The sequence below is a fragment of the Schistocerca piceifrons genome, chromosome 11 (assembly GCF_021461385.2).
Source record: "Schistocerca piceifrons isolate TAMUIC-IGC-003096 chromosome 11, iqSchPice1.1, whole genome shotgun sequence".
NCBI lineage: Eukaryota > Metazoa > Arthropoda > Insecta > Orthoptera > Acrididae > Schistocerca > Schistocerca piceifrons.
In genome coordinates, this window is record NC_060148.1 from 114224364 (window position 1) to 114249846 (window position 25483).

The 25483-nt window shown below is 38.9% G+C and overlaps 1 protein-coding gene across 4 annotated transcripts in view; it reads left to right on the forward strand.

The window, feature by feature from the left end:
* Nucleotides 1-25483, forward strand: part of LOC124720127 (zinc finger protein 99-like) — a 258728-nt gene that overhangs the window by 32591 nt on the left and 200654 nt on the right. For 3 of the 4 annotated variants that reach the window (XR_007006073.1, XM_047245423.1, XM_047245425.1), the window contains exons 3-4: nucleotides 10126-10206; nucleotides 20087-20128. Coding sequence is in view for 3 of the 4 variants with exons in the window: in XM_047245423.1 (XP_047101379.1) it covers nucleotides 10126-10206; nucleotides 20087-20128 (123 nt within the window). In the remaining variant the exon portion in view is untranslated. Of the gene's footprint in view, nucleotides 1-10125; nucleotides 10207-10516; nucleotides 10566-20086; nucleotides 20129-25483 lie in introns of all 4 variants that reach the window. The other variant, XM_047245424.1, reaches the window with a different exon arrangement.

Genomic DNA, 25483 nt, shown 5'->3' on the forward strand with positions numbered 1-25483 from the left:
GATACAAGTGTTCTGTAATGTTTTTTTTTCGCAGAAGAAAAAGGGGCCATAAACTTTAAACCGTGAGATTGCACAAAACACGTTAACTTTTGGTGAATTGTGAATTTGCTGAACGAATGTGTGAGGATTCTCTACCGCCCAGATTCGCACATTGTGCCTGTTCACTTCACCATTAAGAAAAAATGTTACTTCATCACTGAAAACAAGTTTCGCACTGAACGCATCCTCTTCCATGAGCTGTTGCAACCATGCCGAAAATTCAAAGCGTTTGACTTTGTCATCAGGTGTCAGGGCTTGTAGCAATTGTAAACGGTAAGGCTTCTGCTTTAAACTTTTCCGTAAGATTTTCCAAACCGTCGGCTGTGGTACGTTTAGCTCCCGGCTTGCTTTATTCGTCGACTTCCGCAGGCTACACGTGAAACTTGCCCGCACGCGTTCAACCGTTTCTTCGCTCACTGCAGGCATCCAGAATCTTTAAACTGCGCATACCATCACCGAATGGAGTTAGCAGTTGGTGGATCTTTGTTGAACTTCGTCCTGAAGTGTCATTGCACTGTTATGACTGACTAATGTGAGTGCATTTCAATCACAACATACGCTTTGTCGGCTCCTGTCGCCATTTTGTCTCGCTGCGCTCTCGAGCGCTCTGGCGGCAGAAACCTGAAGTGCGGCTTCAGCCGAACAAAACTTTGAGTTTTTCTACGTATCTGTAGTGTGTTGTGACCATATGTCAATGAATGGAGCTACAGTGAATTTATGAAATCGCTTCAATCATTTGTAATAGCCCTGTATTGTCATACTATAAAAATGATCATTATTGCTGAAACAGTCTCGCATATTTGGTGTGTGTTAAAATTGCTGCAATATTAGAAAGGACTATTTTGTTTTATCCAGCACACCATGGCAAAATAGACTTAATCAGATCGAGAAACCACAACAGTCTTGGGTACTATTTGTATTAACAGCTTTTTTGATATTAGACGACGACATTTCAAGTTTTCATGTAGCAAAAGGTTTGACGAACTTTGATGAGGTAATAGTTCTTTCGCAGACGGGAAAGCATGTCGTGTAAAGCTGTAGCAAGATCAGAGAGAAAAATCGCTACGACCCAATGACTGAAGAAATGTGTACTGTCTCGAATGTCTCTTGTCTTTACTGGTTTTAGGTATCCTATATTTATTTATTTATTTTTTAAAGAGGGGCAGGATGTCAAATCGGAAGACTGGGAGCAGGAGAGGCACTACAGGACATTTTAATTTCCACTGTCCTGAAATAATTTGATGGCATCCGTTACAAAATATAAAAGTTTGAGTTCCACAGAGTGAAATACAGTGGCGTGTGGTATGAGAATGTTTGAAGAGTTGTGGCATTAAGACCAAATAACATCTCTAACATTTCCTCGAAGATATATATTTTATGAATCAGACTCTTCAAAAAGATGTGCGCTAAAAATGAACTTATTTTTGAAAATTCTTTTTTTTTTTTTTAAAAAAATATATTGATATTCTGATGCGAAGAGCAGTCTTGAGTTAAGGTTGGGGGGAGGGGGGAGGAGGGTGGGTACTCTCCACGTGACCTGTGTTTACATTTAGTGATTTTTCTGTTTCCTCTTCATTTACTGCTCTCACGTCAAATGGAAAAAAACAAGATGGATTTCTGTGGCTGGGAGTTACCAAGTGAATTAAAATACATAATTACGGAAGGCTAAAATGTGTTACTAGTTTCAGATTTTATTTTATTTCCACCTTTCTGACAGTCAAGCATTAATTGCCTTGCAGAATAATAGTTATTTTTGTCGATTTGCCAAAGAAATTTGGCTTTTATTAAGCTTTACTACTGAAGCAGTAAATTTATTTGAAACAAAGTGTTTAATTCCTCACTATTGGCTAGTTTCAACTGTTTGGTGCATTTCAAGTGCGCGTTTTCATGTTCTAGCACGTATGGAATTTATGTCCCCAAAATCACACCGAAAAGCTTAATATCGGGTCAAGGTCTAAGTCCATGGGAAGCAGGATGTACTAATGTGTGCTTTAAGGCTAACTATGCATTTTAGTATGGTTCATGAAATTCCAACACTCATGGAGTATCCTCTGATGTTTTGTTTCTTTTATGACAAAATGTAAGAAAGATCTTCTAATGTTTTACACGTACGAACATAGGGGCTTCCTATATCACCGTAGCCATGCAAGCATGGTGATGCCTCTTGTCTGGCGCTCTCTGGCAACTGCTGAAATGAATCTATTTCTAATAGGTCGCGGGGAAATATTGCGAATTGTGGTTCGAAAAGCATTATTTTCAAAGTAAATTTCCTTTTATGTAAGATGAACTATGTGCCAGAATGTATGATGGATTTCTTAAATCGCAGAGCGTTTGCTCTCATTAAAAATCAATTCTTTGATGATGAGCCATCTAGTAGAATTTCGAGCCCAGTAGATAAGAGTTTATGTTGGTATTAAAAATTTTACTGACGTATTTCTGTGATGTATCTTAAGTGTAACGTGCTAAACAAATCAACATTGTATGTGAAAGCGTAGCTTCTCTTGTAGCTTATTAATCTTGGAGACAAATATTATATGCAAAAGCTTTGCTTTTCTTGTAAAAACACTATGTATATTAACTTAAACCATTAACTTTTCCTGTTGGCGAAATTCGAGTTTATAGTTTTGTAATATGAAAATATGCAGCGTACATGTTGCTGCACATCAAAGATCTTTCCAAAACGTGTTTTTTTCCTCATGAGTTTCGTTTTCTAAAGTGCCAAGAAATTCTACGCTGCTGTATAAAACCATGTCCGTTCAAACACTGAAATTAATGGTATTGCATTTTACTATTTGAACAGCAAAATAGCTGATGCTTGAAGATGAGGCCGAGGAAGAGATGAACAAGACTAATGGGCAACTATGATAGTGACAGGTAAAGAAATTTTTAGGAAAATGCAACAGCCAAAACGAATAGTTCATTGAGGCAATTGAAGTAATTTTGGAGATTAGGATGAAAGCAAGGGGTATTTATATGGGGTGTATCGTAATTAGTGTCATAAATGCATACAGTTGAAAGTACATGGTACTAGAAGAAAAAAATCTAAGTAAAGGTAGGTCTGGAAATGAACTGTTTGTGTGATAATCATGAGCTCTGTTTAAATGTAATCAAAGTTAAGAGAATCTAACAACACTGTACAGCATTAAGAAAGGTTATTAGAAAAACTGTCGGAAGTGCAGGTGGTTTGAATAAACATAAAAGTTACACGACTACTCCTAATCAGAGGAGTTGTCCAATGCGTCATCCTTGTACCCAGATTCAAGCATGTACCCACCACTGCCATTAATTTTGATTCCTTTCAAACACAGCTGGATTACTTTGAATTTCTTGACAAGCATTGAGAAGTCTTTGCTCCAATTCTTCAACTGTGTTAACTGTAGTGTCATACATTAAATTTTTAAGTTGGTTCCAAACTCGGGAATCTATGGGGTTCAGATCCGATGAGCTTGGAGTCCACTGTACAGGTCCTCCTTGCGCAAACCATCTTCAGCCATATGGGCACATGAGATGTCTTCTCACCATAGCAGCAAAACATGCACGTGCTCCATCATGCATATAGTAAATCCTCTGGCATGGCTTTAAGGGAACATCTGCAAGCAAGCCAGCAAGATGATGCCACAGAAATTCCATCCATTAGATTTGTTTGGCAACATGTGCAACCACCACTAAGTATCCCTAACCACACATTCAGTGAGAAACATTGCAGATATGGAGACTCATGCACAGCATGTGGGTTAGAGCCTAGATGACTCCAAGCATTAGAATGTGATAATTAAACACACCATAATGAGTGAAACAGTTTTTAACTGTTAACAATGTGTTATTGTGAAATGTGTGGTTGCCTACAACTTGTTGTTGCAGGCAGTGATGGAAGGATAGTCTAGGGTCAAAGTTTGTGTCACTAAGACTGTGAAATTGTTGGAGGAGGTACGGGTATATTACAATGGATTATTCCTCAAACATGACTGTGACTCATTCCAGGAATGTGTGTGGCAAGTATCCTTGACAAGATTCATGGAGTGTGTTTGAATGTTTCCTTCACAATGTCTTCAAGCGCAGGTGTAACTTGTGTAGGCCTACATGCTTCCGCAGCATGTCCAAAGCTCCCAGTTTCTTGGAGGCATTCATGTAGCCTTGTAAACATTTGACCCTCAGGGTGCCTTTGGGCAGCATATGATCCTTGATACAAACAAGTAGATTCCTGTGCATTGGTGTTATCCCTATGGTACACAAAAGGCATATCAGCATACTCCTCATTACTGTAATGTTCTACGTAACCACCAACACTCGTACAACACAGCTGATGCTCTGCAAACTACTGACCTGAGTGGGACTATACTATACTGTTGTATCCATTTCATTTACAACTCCATGTCTCAAAAATGTAAAGAAAGACTGCGTATCGCAATCATATTGGTAGTGGTGGGTAACCCTGAAGATGCAATCATCTTGCAAATAATTTGTTTATCTGTACCCTCCATGAACCATGGACCTTGCCATTGGTGGGGAGGCCTGCATGCCTCAGCGATACAGATAGCCGTACTGTAGGTGCAACCACAACGGAGGGGTATCTGTTGAGAGGCCAGACAAATGTGTGGTTCCTGAAGAGGGGCAGCAGCCTTTTCAGTAGTTGCAGGGGCAACAGTCTGGATGATTGACTGATCTGGCCTTTGCAACATTAACCAAAACGGCCTTGCTGTCCTGGTACTGTGAATGGTTGAAAGCAAGGGGAAACTACAGCCGTAATTTTTCCCGAGGGCATGCAGCTTTACTGTATGGTTAATGATCATGGCGTCCTCTTGGGTAAAATATTCCGGTGGTAAAATAGTCCCCCATTCGGATCTCCGGGTGGGGACTACTCTGGACGACGTCGTTATCAGGAGAAAGAAAACTGGCGTCCTACGGATCGGAGTGTGGAATGTCAGATCCCTTAATCAGGCAGGTAGGTTAGAAAATTTAAAAAGGGAATTGGATAGGTTAAAGTTAGATATAGTGGGAATTAGGGATCGGTGGCAGGAGGAACAAGACTTCTGGTCAGGCGAATACAGGTTTATAAATACAAAGTCAAATAGGGGTAATGCAGGAGTAGGTTTAATAATGAATAAAAAAATAGGAATGTGGGTAACAAACAGCATAGTGAACGCATTATTGTGGTCAAGATAGACACGAAGCCCACGCTACTACAGTAGTACAAGTTTATATGCCAACTAGCTCTGCAGATGACGAAGAAGTTGAAGAAATGTATGATGAAATAAAAGAAATTATTCAGATAGTGAAGGGAGATGAAAATTTAATAGTCATGGGTGACTGGAATTCGGTAGTAGGAAAAGGGAGAGAAGGAAACGTAGTAGGTGAATATGGATTGGCGATAAGAAATGAAAGAGGAAGTCGCCTGGTAGAATTTTGTGCAGAGCATAACTTAATCATAGCTAACACTTAGTTCAAGAATCATGACAGAAGGTTGTATACATGGAAGAACCCTGGAGATACTAAAAGGTATCAGATAGACTACATAATAGTAAGACAGAGATTTAGGAACCAGGTTTTAAATTGTAAGACATTTCCTGGGGCAGATGTGGACTCTGACCACAATCTATTGGTTATGAACTGTAGATTAATACTGAAGAAACTGCAAAAAGGTGGGAATTTAAGGAGATGGGACCTGGATAAACTGAAAGAACCAGAGGTTGTACACAGTATCAGGGAGAGCGTAAGGGAACAAATGGCAGGAATGGGGGAAAGAAATACAGTAGAAGAAGAATGGGTAGCTTTGAGGGATGAAGTAGTGAAGGCAGCAGAGGATCAAGTAGGTAAAAAGATGAGGGTTAGTAGAAATCCTTGGGTAACAGAAGAAATATTGAATTTAATTGATGAAAGGAGAACATATAAAAATGCAGTAAATGAAGCAGGCAAAAAGGAATACAAATGTCTCAAAAAAGAGATCGACGGGAAGTGCAAAATGGCTAAGCAGGTATGGCTAGAGGATAAATGTAAGGATGTAGAGGCATATATCACTAGGGGTAAGATAGATACTGCCTACAGGAAAATTAAAGAGACCTTTGGAGAAAAGAAAACCACTTGTATGAATATCAAGAGCTCAGATGGAAACCCAGTTCTAAGCAAAGAAGGGAAAGCAGAAAGGTGGAAGGAGTATATAGAGGGTCTATACAAGGGCGATGTACTTGAGGACAATATTATGGAAATGGAAGAGGATGTAGATGAAGATGAAATGGGAGATATGATACTGCGTGAAGAGTTCGACAGAGCACTGAAAGACCTGAGGCAAAACAAGGCCCCGGGAGTAGACAACATTCCATTACAACTACTGACAGCCTTGGGAGAGCCAGTCCTGACAAAACTCTACCATCTGGGGAGAAAGATGTATGAGACAGGCGAAATAGCCTCAGACTTCAAGAAGAATATAATAATCCCAATCTCAAAGAAAGCAGGTGCTGACAGATGTGAAAATTACTGAAATGTCAGTTTAATAAGTCATGGCGGCAAAATACTAACGCGAATTCTTTACAGACGAATGGAAAAATTAGTAGAAGCTGACCTTGGGGAAGATCAGTTTGGATTCCATAGAAATATTGGAACACGTGGGGCAATACTGACCCTATGGCTTATCTTAGAAGCTAGAGTAAGGAAAGGCAAGCCTACGTTTCTAGCGTTTGTAGACTTAGAGAAAGCTTTTGACAACGTTGACTGGAATACTCTCTTTCAAATTCTGAAGGTGGCAGGGGTAAAATATAGGGAGCGAAAGGCTATTTAAGATTTGTATAGAAATCAAATGGCAGTTATAAGAGTCGAGGGACATGAAAGGGAAGCAGTGGTTGGGAGGGAGTTAGACAGGGTTGTAGCCTTTCCCCGATGTTCAATCTGTATATTGAGCAAGCAGTGAAGGAAACAAAAGAAAGTTCAGAGTAGGTATTAAAATCCATGGAGAAGAAATAAAAACTTTTTGAGGTTCGCCGATGACATTGTAATTCTGTCAGGGACAGCAAAGGACTTGGAAGAGCAGTTAAACGGAATGGATGGTGTGTTGAAGGGAGGATATAAGATGAACATCAACAAAAGCAAAACGAGGATAATGGAATGTAGTCGAATTAAATCGGGCGATGCTGAGGGAATTAGATTAGGAAATGAGACACTTACAGTAGTAAAGGTGGTTTGATATTTGGGAAGCAAAATAACTGATGATGGTCGAAGTAGAGAGGATATAAAATGTAGACTGGCAATGGGAAGGAAAGCGTTTCTGAAGAAGAGAAATTTGTTAACATCGAGTATTGAATTAAGTGTCAGGAAGTCATTTCTGAAAGTATTTGTATGGAGTGTAGCCATGTATGGAAGTGAAACATGGACGATAAATAGTTTGGACAGGGAGAGAATAGAAGGTTTCGAAATGTGGTGCTACAGAAGAACGCTGAAGATTAGATGGGTAGATCAGATAACTAATGAGGAGGTATTGAATAGAATAGGGGAGAAGAGTAGCTTGTGGCACAACTTGACAAGAAGAAGGGACCGGTTGGTAGGCCATGTTCTGAGGCATCAAGGGATCACCAATTTAGTATTGCAGGGCAGCGTGGAGGGTAGAAATCGTAGAGGGAGACCAAGAGATGAATACACCAAGCAGATTCAGAAGGATGTAGGTTGCAGTAGGTACTGGGAGATGAAGAAGCTTACACAGGATAGAGTAGCATGGAGAGCTGCATCAATCCAATCTCAGGACTGAAGACGACGACAACAACAACAACAACAACAACAACAACTGTACGTACTGAGACTTTTTTCATCTAGAATCATGTACTTTCAATTCTGTGCACTTCTGCCATTAATTAGGATAAATCCTGTATATATTGTCTTAAAATGATGGTAGATGGGAAACTTTAAGGAAAAAAGCACCTTACTGTTAGAGTGCACAATGAGGGGGTTGTGACATTACATTTATAAAAGGGCATTGCTGTGTACCCTAAAAACTTATTTTTTACCATCTTGGATAAACAAAAGCAGTTTATTGAGTCAGCACTTCATTATTGATCTGTTGACTGTGGTGGAGTGCCACAGTAGTTGAAGCACACCATGTCCTCAGTTGGTTACTACAGCAAGTTAGTGGGAAGTGCCTCTGGTATTGTTGACCTGCTGTAGCTTTTTTGATATATATGCTTGTTTCTCATTTATCTATGATGGAACATGAGGTTCATTTCACTTCAGCACTAGTCAGACTCTTGCCATGCTTTATAATTTACTCTAAAGCCAATTGTGCCATGTCAATATACAGTAAATGATTATGTAGCCACGTCTGTATCAGTACTTACGACAGAATTTAATTTTGCTGACAGACGATGTTTCAATATATGTTCTGCCATTTCTGTCAGTTCTACATCTTTACAGTTTCCTGAGAGACTGTAGTATTGTTATGGACGTCAATAAGTGGCATAAATAATGTAAAAACCGTAACCTAACTCCAAGTGCCAGTCCAAAGGCTGGAACATGAAACAATGAAAATTGTAAAAATCAGCTGTATTCAGCATAGAAAGAGGCATCACATTGCAACATTGCTACGATCCTCAAGTTTTGCGTATAGCAGTGAATATGTTAAGGATGCAAAATAGTCAGATCATAAAGTTACTTTGGGAGTACCACAAGAAAGGATTAAAAAGCCATTACTGTTCACATCAGAAGTTGTGTGAAGGTTTTAAGGTAAGATGCTGTTCCATATAGCTGCTGCATTATGAATCTGTAGCGACATGCTTTTAGCAAACATACTCTCATATTGTGAACAATAAAGACTATAACTCATTTGTTGAAGAAATGAAGAAATGACTACCAGAACACCTTTCTCATGGAGTATATGATCATTAAGGGAAGGACTGGTACAGAAGATAGAAGATCAAAAGAAGAATGTTGTATCATTCATAGGCAAATTCAGTATGCCAAAGAGCAACATGTTGCTTATGCCGTATACTACAAGTGCGGTTTGAAAAGTTCTCGGAACAGAATAGAAAAAAAGTACTTACATCACTGAAACTTTTTTAGTTTTCAGTGTAGTCTCCTTGTTGATTAATGCACTTAGTCCAATGATGTTAGAGTGCCTTGATCTCATCTCGAAAATTAGCTTCCTCCAGGTCTGCAAAATAGTTGTCAGCTCCAGCTATCAATTCTTTGTTTGAAGCGAATCTTTCTCCGCATACAAAATTTTCATTTTCAGAAGAGATGGAAGTCTGATGGAGCCATATTAAGCTAATATGGCAGGTGTGGCAACAATTCATACCTCAGTCTGTGTAATTTTGCCATGGTGACAGCATGCATTTGATTCATCATCAAGAGTAACAGCACCCATCTTTCAGATAATTTTTTCATTCTCGGTTCTTCAGTTAAAATGTGATATACCTTTGCACATGACATCTGGCAAGCATGAGCAGTTTCACACACTTTCAATCAGCGGTCTTCCATGACTATATTGTGCACTTCTCCTATGATTTCCGGAGTAGTGACACATCTTGGCCAACCACTGTGGGGAAATTTAAATTCATTTGTCCACTTGGCAGTAGTCGGATATGAAGGAGCAGAGTCCCCCAGTGTGTTGTGGAAATCACCGTGAATGTTCTTTGCTTTCATACATTTCTTTATGAAGTACTTAATCACTGCTCAACCTTTTTTTTTTCCCATCTTCGCAAATCACTACACGGGAACATCACTGCCACAGTTCTCTTCCAAGAGCACTGATGTGGCACGTGTTAACAGGCAACAGTCCAATGAATATCATGTGAACAACTTGTGCTAGTGCTGACCTCTCATAGTGATTCCAAGAACTTTTCAAATCACCCTCATATAATACTATTATGTATGCTGTGTAGGAAAGAAGTGAATGATTTTTTGCAAAGAATCTTGAGAATGGAGATTAAATCATATTGATATACATTAGAACACCTCATCAGAAAATTAGATTCATTAAATTTTCTTACATAAGAGATCAGAATCAGTGGATAGTGGATGATATGCATAAGAAAATACTGAGAGCTATGTAATATGTGCAGAAAGATATAAACATTTGTAACTAAGATTTTGTTTTCGCTTTCTTTTCAGATTCGTGAAGCTCAATTAGTAAACTCAGAGTCCAAGAAGAAACCAGAACTAAATTTGGGACTAGAGGAAACCGAGAACATTGTAAGCATTCATATTTTTTACATATTGCATATGGATAGAAAAACACCTCTGGCTAATTGCTGAATGTAAAGGATGTGTTACAGTAAAGTAAGCATTGTGTGTGTGTTTTCTGGAAGTAAGTGCTGTTTGTAATGTTCCAGTGTTCTTATGTAGTTCTTGCTGATGTAGTTTGTTCATTTGTGAAGAGATTCTAAACAGTCCTTATAATCATATATACAGTCGTATTTAAAACACTTCTGCTTGGTACCATTTATTTTGTATACATTTGATATTTTATCTTTTAGTAAAATTTGGTTTTTTTATCTCTCAGTGGCAATGGGAAAGTCATGGCAGAGCTAAACAAGAAGAGAAACTTCAGGGTATGTTCAGTGAGCTTTCTAATGTCTTGACTTATATGGAACACAGAATAATACATCATAAACTAGAATGATGTGACAGGAACAAGATGGTGAAACTGATAATATTCTCATTGGAATGTAATTAAACTGGTATTGGGGGATATAAAATGCAAATCCCCAGAGACTGGCACTGAACCCACTCTTGTTTATAAATGTTCTTCCAAAGCCCAAAAGATTCTTTAAACACTTAAAAGATTTAGTAATTATTCAAGCATATACATCATTGATTTGTTAAGCAATCAGCTTAGCACAAACATGAGAAAGGCCTCTTGTAACAGTGGCTGAAATGTCAAACAATTTTATAGATTGAAAGTGCACTCAGAGGCCCAGAAGAATTTTATCTTACACAGCATTCTGTAGTGTGTGTAAAAATTCTTTTGATTCTAGTATAGTGCTTCCGTCAAAAACTGCTACTTCTGCAGACAGGGATTTGTGTAATGCATTTGATCAAAATGGATTTTACCAGGAGCAAAAGGCAATTGAATGTTTAAGAGTTCATGAAAAATATACACTTCACCATTCATCTGTGACTGCTGTGGCAACTACAAGACAAGTTACCAATGTGTCATCCCTTACCTCGACACACAAATTAGAAGATATGAGAAATTCACATGCAGGACAATATTAAAGATGACAACATCCCTCCAATTTCTAAGTCAGCAAGGAATAACAATTCGTGATCACACCGATGAAGCATCAAAAATTAATCAGTTGTTACATAGAGCAGAAAATGCTACTGACTTGAAATCTTGGCTGCTGCATATGAGTGGGTTTCTCATGATGTACTGAATGAAATTGTCTCGTTATTATCCAGCAATGTACAGCAAAACATTGTGAAATATGTTAAGGAGGCATTATACTTTTCTCTTACTTTAGATGAGACTTCCAATGTATCAGTGATGGAACAACTATCCATATGTTTCAGATATGTCAATAAAAATCTTCAGGTTGAAGGAGTTTTTGTGGGCTTCAAGAAGTAGCTGCAACAAGTTCTAGGACATTGTCTGAAATCATCCAGGATGTCATAAGACATTTATCCCTTGACATAAAGTGCTGTCGTGGGTAATGTTATAATGGTGTGAGCAATGCCAGTTGACATTTAACATGATTACAAAGTAGGATTACTCGGTTGGAACCGTGAGCTATATTTGTTCATTGTTCAGCACATAATTTGAATTTGGTAGTACAACATGCGATGTAAGGTATTAGTTATGTGTAAAATTTTCTGGTGATTCTTCATGAATTAATACCATTTGTAAGACATTTGCCAAAGGTGCTAGCAGTGTTTCAATCGCTACAAGAAAAAAAATGGAGATGTTGTAAAAGAACGTTCAGACTGAACTTTGCAGCCATTCTGTCTTATGAAGTGGTGTGTCGGTACAATCAATAAAGTCATTGAAATGTAGTTATGACATTCTGTTACAATTATTGGATGATGTGTCAGAAGTAAAAAGCGAAGTTGGTGGGAATGCTAGTGGATATTTTTCAAAACTGCATTAACTCAGATTTCTTTTTCCCAGGCAATGTTAATTTCAGTTTTCGGCAGGATTGAGCAACTTCCTTCTTTTCAGAAAAAGCCATTGTCATACCAAGAAATCAAAACATTGTTTTTGTCTGGAAGTTTAGCTTCACGGGGGATATATTTTTTGAGGTGTGGAATGAAACCATTAGGAAAACAGAGAAACTTAACATTGAGTAACCATTTTGCATAGAAAAAGGAAGATGCTAAAACATTACGAGGAAGGCAGTGATCCTCATGCATATCAAACACCGGGGCAAATGTGCAGACAAATATTTTTTGAAATAATTGATGTGACTGCAGCTGTGCTAAATTGTAGATTTGACTGAACAGTTCTGGAACTTATTCCACAACTTGAGGCTTTTGCTATTGGTCAAACTGGTGCTGATCGTACCCTGCAGTTGTTTGTGGCAGATACTGATAAAGACAAGCTAACATTGTATAGGGACAAGTATCGAGATCTGTGCAGAATGAAGAAAGAGGAAGCTGCCAACTTGTTAGACATCTACAAATATTTAAGTGGAGAAAACTGTGGTCCTAAGTGTGAAATACTCGCAGAATTTGTGAAGCTTGTTTGGATGATTTTACTTATAACTATTACTTCTTGTACCTCAGAGCATTGGTGTTCAGCACTTAGATGACTGAAAACGTTTTTGCGGTCAGCAGTGATACAGAAAAGATTGAATGATTGGCCAGTTCCGCATGTTCATAAAGAAATGATTAAAAATATTGACATTACCAAATTGCAAACAAGTTAAATGATCTAAGAAGAAAAGTGTTTTATACTGAAAGTTAATATGTCATGATTGTTATTTGATACGTAAGGCAGGTTATTTTATAGCTCCATTGACAAATAAACCTTTGCGTAGTTCTTTCTCCAGTAAATTAAAACTGTGTGGTTTATAAAGACTTTTTTCATTTTAATTTGTATGAATGGATTATTTTCTGTTTGTTACGTGTTGATAGAATCGCCTCTTGCAATCACTGTGCATGTGATGTGTTTAAAGCATACAGTAGTTGATACAGAACTAACTGGCATTTTGTTTGTGAATTAAAAGTTAAAAGTAGACAAATAATTTAATGCAGAAAAATCAGTTAATGTTATGATTACATATTTTGAGAATATTTGTTACAGTAACTTATCCTTATAATCCAAACCCACAAGCACAAGAGTCCTTGTGAGCCAGGGCCTGTCACAGAGGCCTTTTTGTGGGCAGACACACGGTCAGTGGTCACTTTGGTTCCAGGGTTCCCCAGTACTCATTTCAGACTGAGTAAATGTCAGAAACATACCGTCTGTGCAGGGGTGTAACATTACGGCCTGCAATGCAGGTCAGCCTGATACTTCAGGGGGCCACAGAAAGTGAAAGATTGTTGTTATTTTATTAAGAATTATAATTAAAATATATAAAAATATAAATACAGAAATATGTATGTGATAAACAGTAAACTCAAACACATAGAAATGGTCATGGTTTCAGAGAATCAGTCAGTGCTAAATTGAACTTAGCAGAGAGTATTTAAGCAATGCTAGTCCTTTCCCTCTCTTGTACCACTCTGATTGCAGCATGTTCTTCAGACATCACAGAAGTGCAGCAAGATCAGTTATTACAAGCTAATGATAACAACGAATATGTATACCACGGTATCACAGTCAGGTAAAAAATTATCCATTCTTGATGTATCAGTGACTGTATAACACACATTTTTGTGAATGTTTAACTTTTGTCGTATCTTTATTTGGCAACACTGTCAGTTATCAAATAAAAACGAATGGTGTAATAACAGAGAGTCTACTTAGTTTGGCACAGCAAGCATCGAAGTTTGCAGTGTCACAAGTGAGTGCGATTCAAAAGTGAAAAATGATAACAGCAGTTATCAAAGCGAAATGGTAATAGTAGCAGAATTGCTGTAAATGTAATTAGGCCTGTTCATATTGCAGACTACTCAAATGATAGGCTTATTGTTAGCTAGATGTAAATGATGAAACGAAAAGGTTCTTTGTCTGACAAAATCCTTCAGCTTGAGGGAACTGGTTAAAGATTGGAGGTGGCTAACCAAATGTGTAGTGTGACAGACAACTATATGCATGTCTGAAGACATGTGTTGCACATAATTCGTGTTGTAAGAAAATTGCAGTTGACATTTGCATGTATTCATAACTAAAGAAAAGTGAGAACATGTGAAAATATGTGCTTGAGATTATTGTTAATATGACAATAACACTGGAATCCAATAGTATAGCTTTTTGGGGACAAAGGGTGAAAATAAGAAAATCAAATAGTGCAAGCATTTTAGCACCCATCAAACTTCTCGCAAAGTACAATCCGGTGTTACATGATCTAATAAATAAACCAAAACAGGCCTACACGCAAAAATACCTTAGCCCTTTAATTCAGAATGCCCTGCCCCTTGCAGCTGAAAAAGAAATTATTAACGACATTAATGCTGCCTCATTATTTTCTATTATTGCTCATGCAATATAGGACATTACAAAAAGAGATCAGCGAAGTCAGATATTTAGATTTGTTACAGTGGAAAGCCTTGTCACATGTTGATGAATGAAAGCTTTTTAAGTTTTCATCAAATAAAAGTTGAAAGTGCATTAGGAACAGGAAAGGAAATATTATGTGCAACAGATGAAAAGGGGCTTTTTAACTAAATGCTGTGGTCAGGGCTATGCCGGTTGTGCCAATATGTCAGGCATACACAAAGCTATTAGGACAAGAATTCAACAAAGACATAAGACTGCAAAATATGTGGATTGTGCAGTGCACACTTTTAAGTCAAGCACTTACCAATGCTACATGTGGAATTGAAGAAGTTAGTCCATTTTACAACACATTAGAAACATTGTTGTCTTTTCGTGAGTTGTAAATTTAAGAGATGGTAACTTTTTAAAAGCCCTTTGTTATGGTTATGTCCATTAGGCTACTTAATGCTCTGTAAAAGTAATATTGGCATCTAAGTAAAGGGAAGAAGGAGATCAGGCTGTTGTTTTGAAAAACCAATTAGAGAAGTGTGAATTCATTTTTCGGATATTGCTGCAGTCAAAGCTTTGTAATTTAGCATTTCAGATTATGCAGTCATAAAATGTAGAGCTTGATAAAGTGTGTTGTCTTGCTCAGATGCAGCTGGTAATGTATGTTGCTATGGACACAATTTTTCGGAAGCCATGTCATTGGATACATCCTTGGCAATGAAAGGGGACATTTTAATGGTCGTTTGTGTGGTGTCACTGCCAGACACCACACTTGCTAGGTGGTAGCCTTTTAAATCGGCCACGGTCTGTTAGTATACGTCGGACCCGCGTGTCGCCACTATCAGTGATTGCAGACTGAGCGCCGCCACACGGCAGGTCTAGAGAGACTTCCTAGCACTCGCCCAGTTGTACAGCCGACTTTACTAGCAATGGTTCACTGCTTACTTACGTTCTCAGTTGTCGAGAAGATAGTTTAGCATAGCCTTCAGCTACGTCATTTGCTACGACCTAGCAAGGCGCCATTATCAGTTACTATTGATATTGTGAACTATGTACCGTCAAGAGCGACGTTCATCATTAATGGATTAAAGTTAAGTATTCCACCAGCTACGTCTGTTTTTCAAAATTCTAATTTCCTTGTCCTGTTCCAGACCTCACGCCAGCCTGCGTGAGCTAAAACGCGTGCCTTTCAGCCTCCTCTAGTAACACGGTTTTGGTTCTCCTGCCAACCACAAAAGTTTGGACATCATTGTAGCCATATAAAAAAGCAAATGTGACATATGCATAATGTTAACTGTTTCTTCAAAATTATTTTCCCAAAATTTATAAATTCTGCTTCCAATGAAGGGATTCAGTTCAATAGTAATTTTTCAAAGTGAATATGAAGACGATTTATCCATTAAATTCACAGATGGAAGAAACTGTGAGAAAGGAAACAGCCCCATTGACCTCAGTATTTGATAAACAAAACTATTAGTAATATGTACAAAAACAAAGATGAGGTGACTTACCGAACGAAAGCGCTGGCAGGTCGATAGACACACAAACATACACAGTGTCTGTATGTGTGGATGGATATGTGTGTGTGTGTGTGTGTGTGTGTGTGTGTGTGTGTGTGTGTGTGTGTGTGTGTGTGTGTGTGCGTGCGCGAGTGTATACCTGTCCTTTTTCCCCCTAAGGTAAGTCATTCCGCTCCCGGGATTGGAATGACTCCTTACCCTCTCCCTTAAAACCCACATCCTTTCGTCTTTCCCTCTCCTTCCCTCTTTCCTGATGAGGCAACCGTTGGTTGCGAAAGCTAGAATTTTGTGTGTATGTTTGTGTTTGTTTGTGTGTCTATCGACCTGCCAGCGCTTTCGTTCGGTAAGTCACCTCATCTTTGTTTTTATATATATTTTTTGCCACGTGGAATGTTTCCCTCTATTATATTGAAAACTATTAGTAACATAGAATTGAATTGTAGCTTTAGCATTCCAGATTAATGCACAAAATTTTACTTGTTTTTAACTATTCCTGTTGCTGTTTCTTTAGCTGAATGCTTATTTTTAAAACTCCCACATAGCTCCCACATCCATAATATCTGAACAATCAAGTACTGATAGAATCTTGACTACAATCCATATGCTGGTGTCACAGCAACATAGTTTCTCAGTGTGGGACTTGAGAGAAATCATGGATAATATCTGAGATCAAACTATGTTGTACCAGGAGGAAAAAGCTTCACTTAATGCAGAGGATTAGGTCTAGACAAATATTAACTGGTACACTACATGCAGTACTGAATGTATTTCACATCACAAAAAAGACTAAACTATACACTATGTAAAAAAATTTAGTGAATTTTAAGCATTATTTGGAATGAAATAAATCTACTCAATTAGAGGTGATATTCAGTGCATTAATGACCAGCAGTGAGGCAAACGAAGTTAAATTGAAATCCATTGCTGCAGAATTCAGTGCATTCTTCTTACCAATTGCTAAAAAGAAGGGATAGAAAAGAAACATTAAAAACAGTAATTAGATTTACTTGACAGGCATTGGATACTTCTGCAGCAGACATTTTTTGCCTTATTACCCACAAAAGAGGTCACACAAATTAGTCCACCAAAAAAGAGTAACTCTTGTGGTCATTATAGTATTCAGCCAAAGAACTAAAATTTTGAGCTGACTTGGTAGAAAAGCCCTGTGTATCACATTTGTAATCTGTCAGTGAGTCAAGATATTAAAATAAAATACTGCCAAATTCAGAAGTAACAACCAGTTGATGAAAGTGAAGATAAGCAAGTCACTTCTAATTATAGGCTCTTCTAACCTCTTCCTAACAGCCTCAGAATATTTTGTAAAGTAGATCATAACAAAATATTGAAAAACACTTGTGGCAGTTTTGTAACAAGAGCTGAGTTTGGCTGCCATAAAGGCTTTTCTAGAAAGAATGTAGTATATGACCTTAAAACTCAGTTGTGATTGAAATTAACCAAAAAATAATCCTCTAGCAATTTTCTGTGCTTGTGCAAACCCTTTGGTTGTTGTTTTTGTTGTTGTTGTTGTTTTTTGTTGCTGTTGCTTTCATTGTTGTCTTCATCCTGAATACAGGGTTGATGCAGCTCTTCATGTCTTTGGGAAATATAACAACTATAACTTACCCATGCTTTCATTCATTCAGTGTTATCTTTAATAATATTACAAAGCTAGCTAAACCAACCATCAAGACTGTAGATTGAGCAGTCACTGAAAAGGCCACTGCACATCTTCAGGAACTATATGTTAATGTGGCTCTCAATTTCAGAAAGACATCATTTTCAGGTTTCACATGTAGGGGAACTACACTAACTAAAAGTGTAACACATGGCGAAGAAGTAACGAGTGTGGAAACTTTGATATTTTTGGTGTTCATAATGATGAGAAATTAAATTGAAAAAGGGACACATTTTGGTCGCATAAACAACATAGTTCAGCCACATGTGTACTTCAAATCATTTTAAAACTTGGGGAGAAACAAATCAGTAAGTCGATATGATTGTGATATTTTCATTCAGTAATGCCAAATGGAATAATATTGTGGGATAACTAGTCCTTAGATGATATATGGTGTTCACCCAGGATCATAGTGTAGACATCTGTTGCTATTACGCATTTTGACCACTGCTCTGCAGTATATTTATTCCCTTGTGATGTCTGTTGTAAATAATACACTGAAATTTGAAAGGAACAATGATGCACATAACTACATTTCCAGAAGATAGGACATTCACTGCTCCACATGAAGATTGTCTTTAACACAGGAATAAATATAGTGAGACAAAATCTTAAAATATCAGCAATGTAGGAAAAGCTAGATTGCTGCTTACCATAAAGATGACATGTTAAGTTGCAGACAGGCACGATTAAAAGAACTTACACAAAGGTTTTGGCCACAGCCTTCACCAGAAAAAATAGAAACACACACAATGTTCATTCATTCATACAAGCAAGCACACCTCGTGTACACATGACTGCTAATTCTGGCAACTCAGGCCAAAATGCAGCTATCTTGTGGGATGGAAGCAGCCATCTAAAGAGGGCAGGGAATTGGAAGAGATAGCACTGTGTGGCTTGTGGGGGTGGGGTAGGGGGAAGTGTGTTTGGCATTGACTAGAATGCCAACAGGTGCAGCATCAGCAAGTTATGTGCAGGAAAGTGGAGAAAACAGAACCAAAAAAAAAGAGTGGTGTGGGGAAAGGTGCTTGGGTGCATTGGCAAATGGTGGCTGGGAGATGAGAATGTGGAGGTGGTGAAGGGGAGAGGTGAAAACTGTTGGGTGTGGGGCCGGTATGTTACTGTAGATTGAGGCTGGGATACTTACGGGAGCAGAGAATGTGTTGTAAGGATAACTCCCATCTGTGCATTTCAGGAAAGCTGGTGTTGGAGGGTAGAATCCAGATGGCTTGGGTAGTGAAGCAGCCAGTGTTATGTTCAGCTGCATGTTCTGCCACAGTGTCCTACTTTGCTTTTGGTCACAGTTTGGCAGTAGTCATTCGTCGTGGAGGACAGCTGGATGGTAATCATACCAATATGAAAAGCTGTGCAGTGATTGCAGCAGAGCTGGTGAATGACAGCTGCTTTCACAGGCGATACTTGGGTCTATCACAGGGATATGGTCTTAGTTGCATGTTGTTCGAAGTGGGAGTGGCACAAGGGTGGGCTAGGGTGTAATGGAGGTTGGGGGGTGATGGAACACCACTTTAGGAGGGGTGGGAAGGATTTCAGGGTAGGTGTCCCTCCCTTATTTCAGGGCATGGTAGGTAATCAAAGCCCTGGTGAAGATGAGCTTCAGTTGTTCCAGTCCAGTGTGGTACTATGTGATGAAGTGGGCACTCATTCATGGCTGATTCTTGGGGGTGATGGGTAAATTGGGAGTGTGATGGGAAATGGCATGGGAGACCTGTTTGTGGAGTAGGTCTGGGCAATAGTGCATGTCTGTAAAAGTCTTGGGGAGACCCTCAGCATACTGGACAAGGAAATTCTTGTCACTGCAGATATGTCATCCCCATGTGGCGAGGCAGTATATTTAAATATGTCTGCTTGTGTCTGTATGTGTGGATGGATATGTGCATGTGTGCGAGTGTATACCTGTCCTTTTTTCCCCCTAAGGTAAGTCTTTCCGCTCCCGGGATTGGAATGACTCCTTACCCTCTCCCTTAAAACCCACTTCCTTTCGTCTTCCCCTCTCCTTCCCTCTTTCCTGATGAGGCAACAGTTTGTTGCGAAAGCTTGAATTTTGTGTGTATGTTTGTGTTTGTTTGTGTGTCTATCGACCTGCCAGCGCTTTTGTTCGGTAAGTCACCTCATCTTTGTTTTCATATATAATTTTTCCCACGTGGAATGTTTCCTTCCATTATATTGAAACAGTGTATATACTGCATGTGAAGTGATATTAATGAAGCTAATCACCATCATTTCTTCAAGTATGATTTTATTTCTCCATGTTTTTCTTTGTTACAGTTATGTGTTCCTGAATTTCATCCTCAGATAATTAAGGAGGAGGTGAGTCACAAATACATGTTAATGACTATTAATGCATTCTTTTCCTCAGGAATATAACTACCTCTGGTTGAGTTTTTACCGAAGTGCACAAGTAGTGCTTTGAAATTAAGAGGAAAGGAGGAGTATTCTTAGACAGAAGCAAGTTCAGCTACATGTGAAATGTTTTTTATGCAATGTAGTGAGACTTGATGGAATTCAAATTTCTATTATTTATACATTCTCAGTAAATGAGACATTGGAACTCGGGGCAGATTAGAGACAAATGTGCAGTCACAAAAAGCTGCAAAATGCAGTAGGCCCTAGTTTGATAATGGCTTACACAGCTATTTTTTACTTAGGATTATGTATGAGATGTGCTGGAGAACAATGAAACCCTGGTATTTAAAGAGTTGAACCCATGTTCAGCAATACACATTAGTCTCTGCTGAGTGTAACCTAATAGTGTGTATTTTTGGGGCAAGTCTCAGTGTTTTTAAGTATAAGTGCATATGGTGGAATTTAGTGTATTTGTAGTGGAAGGCAATAATCTTAAATCAACAGCACTCAGAATGGCATTGTTAATGAGATAAAATTTGTAGCTGAAGCCTTCTGTCGGCCACCAGACTTAGCTGCAGAAGAAGCTGATAGCTTTAGACAGAACCTTTTCCATAGCTCTGCAGTACATATGCATGCAAGTAATGCTGTAACCGTTAGAAGATAGTTTAATCATCCCATAATTGGTTGGGGAAAATCACAGTTTTAAATGTTTTATACTTGAAGATGGAGTTCCTTGGGATATTGACAGTCTAAGGAAGATGTATATGAGAAACAGAACCTACTTCACAAGAGGTACAAGACAGTGTAATCCATTTAGCCAGATGGTTACTGTAAAAGTTTGTACCAGAAGGGTAACAGAATTAACTTTCATTATCTATTATAGGAAATTCCTGCCAGAGGGCTTGTCCTGAAGCCCCAATAAATTCAATACTAAGGCTGTGAGTATCTCAAACAATAGTGTCCAGAAATTAGGGAGTGGGAGAAACTGAAATAGAAGAAACAAAATATTTTGAGTTATCTCTTGAAATGTTTCCTTATGGAGGAAATTACAGACTGTTGACTTATTAAAGTAGCCATATCACTGCTGTTTGTGACACAATAAACATTACGAGAGGTTTTGAAATTCATCTCAAATTTCTGAAGACTCAGGACTGATTAAGTCCCTGTCAAGTTCTTTATAGAATTTGTGAGTGAGTTATCTCTGATGTTGACCATAATTTACTGCAAATATCTTGAGGGAAGGTATATTCCCTGTGATTGGCAAGAATACCGATCACATCTCCACATAAAGACAGGTGTAGAACTGATCCACAGCACAACTATCGTATGTCACTGAATATTTGATTGTAGAATAATGGAACATTCTCTGATTTCAGGCATATTGACGTATCTGGAGCAAAAGAACCTCCTCTTTGGAAATCTGCATGAATTCCAAAAATATTGATCATGTGATGTTCAGCTCATGCTCGTCACACGATATCTCCAATGACTTTACAAAGTATGAGAGGCTGATTCAGTAGGTCTTGGCTTTTAAAAGACTTTAATTCAGTACGAACCCAACATCTAAAGAAAATACATTCATATGGATCATGAAGCAGTGTTTGCAATTCATCTAAAAGATCCTGACTGACAGCACACTGTAGGTTATCATGTATGAACAGTTATTTAGAGATGCTGGAGTAGTATATAGTGTGCTTCAGGAGATAATGTTTGGACCACTGCTATTCATCTTGTACACTAATGGTTTGGGAAGTTGCGTTGTTTGAAATCCCAGGCTTTTTGAGATACTGCAGTTATTCAAGAGAGATGACTGCCTGGTACAAATTCCATAAATATTCAGTCAGTTAAATCTTGGCAAAATATATACCAGGCACAGAGGCTGGAAAGTAGTGTTAACACAGAGACTGAAAAGTTGTGCAGTTTATAAGAAGTGAAGTGAAGTGAAGGTATCCTTTGACTACAAGATTTTAGTCACAGCTAGCCAGTCATGTCATACAATTACTTTAGGAGTAACCATGTTTGGAGATAAGACATGGAACCACCACATAGGCTTAGTTGTAGATCGTGATTCATGGTAAGGTATTGGGAAACTACAGTATGCATACAAATCAACTTAGCTGAATATACCAAGTGTGGTGGCACAATAGTTAGCACACTGGTCTCACATTCAGAATGAATGGTTCAAATCCCCAAACAGCCATACAGATCTGAGTTTTCCATGATTTCCCTAAATCACATATGGCAAATGCCGGGACAGGTCCTTTGAAAGGGCAAGGCTGAATTCCTTCTCTAATCTGGGCTTGTGCTCCAACTTTAATTATCTTGTTTTTGACTTATATTAAACCCTTACCTTCCACCCTTCTTTAAATAGTGCTTGAGTGTTTGAGACTTCTTTCTGTTCATACTAAATAGAGCTACTGATCTTGTACACTAAAGGACAGGGCAGATGCTCAAAGATTTGTAAAACTGGAGAAAAGGGATAAAAATTTTTCGAAAAATCTTAACAGGTGTACATAATAAGATAAATGTGTACATCTTTTGAGAACCTACAAAGAATACTTCAAGAACCATCTTTCAAGGTAGAAATTATGAAGATTCCTCTGTTCCTGCTGTATCTGTCCTCTAAAGACTGTGCAAAATCAGGCAAACGTCAGCTTCACAGAGGTGTGCAAGCAGATATTATTTCTGTAAGCCATCTGTGCTGGAACAGGAAGGAATGTGATATATGGTATAATAAAAAGCACTCTGCCACAAATGTGACAGTGATTTGCAGAATATAGATACGGCTACCTGCTAGCCATATTTCTTCTTCCTCCTCCTCCTCCTCCTCCTCCTCCTCCTCCTCCTCCGATATTAGGACCTATTACATCATCTTGCTCAGTGCCTCTATAGTTGGTTGGTTGTTTGTTTGCTCCCTCCATCTATTTCTTGGTCTGCCTGTTGATTTTTTTCCAATTGGTCAATATTGTGCACATTCTATTTTTATTCAATCTTCAGTCCTTCATTTATTTCTATATGCGTTGATCTGTTCATTTGTGTTTCTATGTCATAGTTCTTGTGTTACTTATACTCCTAATCATGTCAGATACTCTAAAGTCAGCACCTCTTATTGAAAACTTAATTCCTGGAGCTTTTATTTTTATTCCTTTCCAGCTTTTATTGCCCGTGCTTCACTGAAATGAAGTGTACATTACTAAAAATCATTGCAATTTCTTTTGTATGCAAACTAGTTTTCCAATACCTTACCATGAATCATGATATACAGCTAAGTGTGTGTTAACTATATTCAGTTAATGAAACGAGAAAATAGAAAATAGAAGCAGACAAAAGTGAATACAGTTACTTAAAAATGAGATTGATAGAAAAGTAAAACTGGCAAAGGAGTGACTGGAGGAGGTACATGTGAGGATGAGGATGTGGAAATGTACATGACTATGATTAGCACTTACAGGAGAATTGAAGAAACCCTCAGAGCAAAGAAAAGCAACTGAACAAATATCAAGAGTTCAGGTGATAAGCCAGTATTAATCAAGGAAGGGAGTGTTGAAACACTGAAAGAATATATAGATGAGCTAACTAGTGGAAAGAAATTTGTAGAAAATGTTATTGAAAGGGAAGAGGCAGTTGAAAATGGGGTGGATAATATGATGCTGCAGAAAGAATTTGACAGAGCACTGAAAGCCCTCAGGCAAAATGGGTTACCTGGAGTAGATAACATGCTATCAAAACTATTGACACCCAGTATAACCTACCATGCTGGAACTGCTCTGTATTTCTTTCAGTGTACAGGTTTTTCAAAAAACTCTGATACTATTACAGGAGATATTATGGGTTAAAACTAGAAACATAACCTACAAACATGTTCCCCTGCAGATCCGGGGGTATGAATAGGCTGGACATATTCCTTCCTGTCGTAAGTGGTGACTAAAATGAGTCTCACATGTTTCAGCCTTTATGTGATGATCCCTTGTAGGGTTTGACCTCCCTTTTTCAGAATCTTCCTGAAGAGCAAGCCAATTAGGGAAGGGCGCCTTACGTGGTGCTTCGCGTCCATCGTGCGCTAAGACCTCTTGCATCCTTCGTCGACATGGATCTGCACTTCTGCTCATTCTCCAGCTGTTGTGCCAGGTCACCCTCCTAGATGCGTTTTCCTTTCACTGTGCAGTATCACTTTCTGTGCTGATGACGATAATGGACTTCTTAGCTCCTTTCCACCTGATATCCAGCATGGTGGCCAGTCCTTTGTGGTGGGGCTGCCATATACCCTGATGGTTGTAGTCCCTTGACCACACATGGATCACTCTGATGATGCCTGTGCTGTTAACTCCCCACATATGCCAACGAGTAGATGCCCATCCCCTTGGGGCATCGGGACTCCCGACAATGGCCATCCTGACAGGTGGCCTTTGCTGTGGCTGCTTGGCGCCTGTGGGGAGGCCCCCTGATCGGAGTGTATGGCATAAGGGTGGATGCGTGATGAAACATACCACATCATCACTTGCTGGTGATGAAACACCAGCAGTCTCCAAGCATTCCAAGTCTCAGTGCAATGCAAAGAAGTACGACCCTAAATTGTTCCCCTCCCTGACCACACCATGGGAGGAACACCAGGCTAAGGATGACAGTGAACTTTATTCGCCCCAGCACCTCGCATTTATGAGAGCTGATTGGGACGCCTTTGTTTCGATGAAGCCTCAGCTTTTTGTAGAGCATTTAGAGGACAAGTTTGGGGATGTGGAGGGATTGGCCAAAATGCACTCTGGGTCAGTCTCGATCAAAACAGCATCCTCAGCCAAGTCACTGGCATTACTCGCTTGTGACAAGGTGGAGGATGTTTGTTACCATCACACCCCATAAGAGCTTAAATATAGTCCAGGGTATTATATTCCACAGGTACCTTCTTTTGCAGTCCGATGATGAGCTGCATGCCAACTTAGGGTGATGAGGAGCTCATTTCGTCCAGCGCATGCATCTGGATCCGAGGGATAATCAGCTTGCTACCGGTGCCTTCATCTTGGCCTTCGAGGGTGACACATTGCCCGCGAAGGTCAAGGTGATGGTCTACTGCTGTGATGATGTCTAGCCATATATCCATCCCCATATGTGGCGCCGTAAGTGCTGGAAGTTCATTCATATGTCTTCCAACTGTACTTCCAGCATCACATGTCGAGATTGTGGACGTCCTTTGCATCTTAATACACCATGTGCCCTGCCTCCCATCTGTGTCGACTGCAGAGAGCATCATTCCCCTTTCTTGCCAGACTGCAAGATTTTACAACAAGAAAGGAAAAGCATGGAATACAAGACCTTGGACTGACT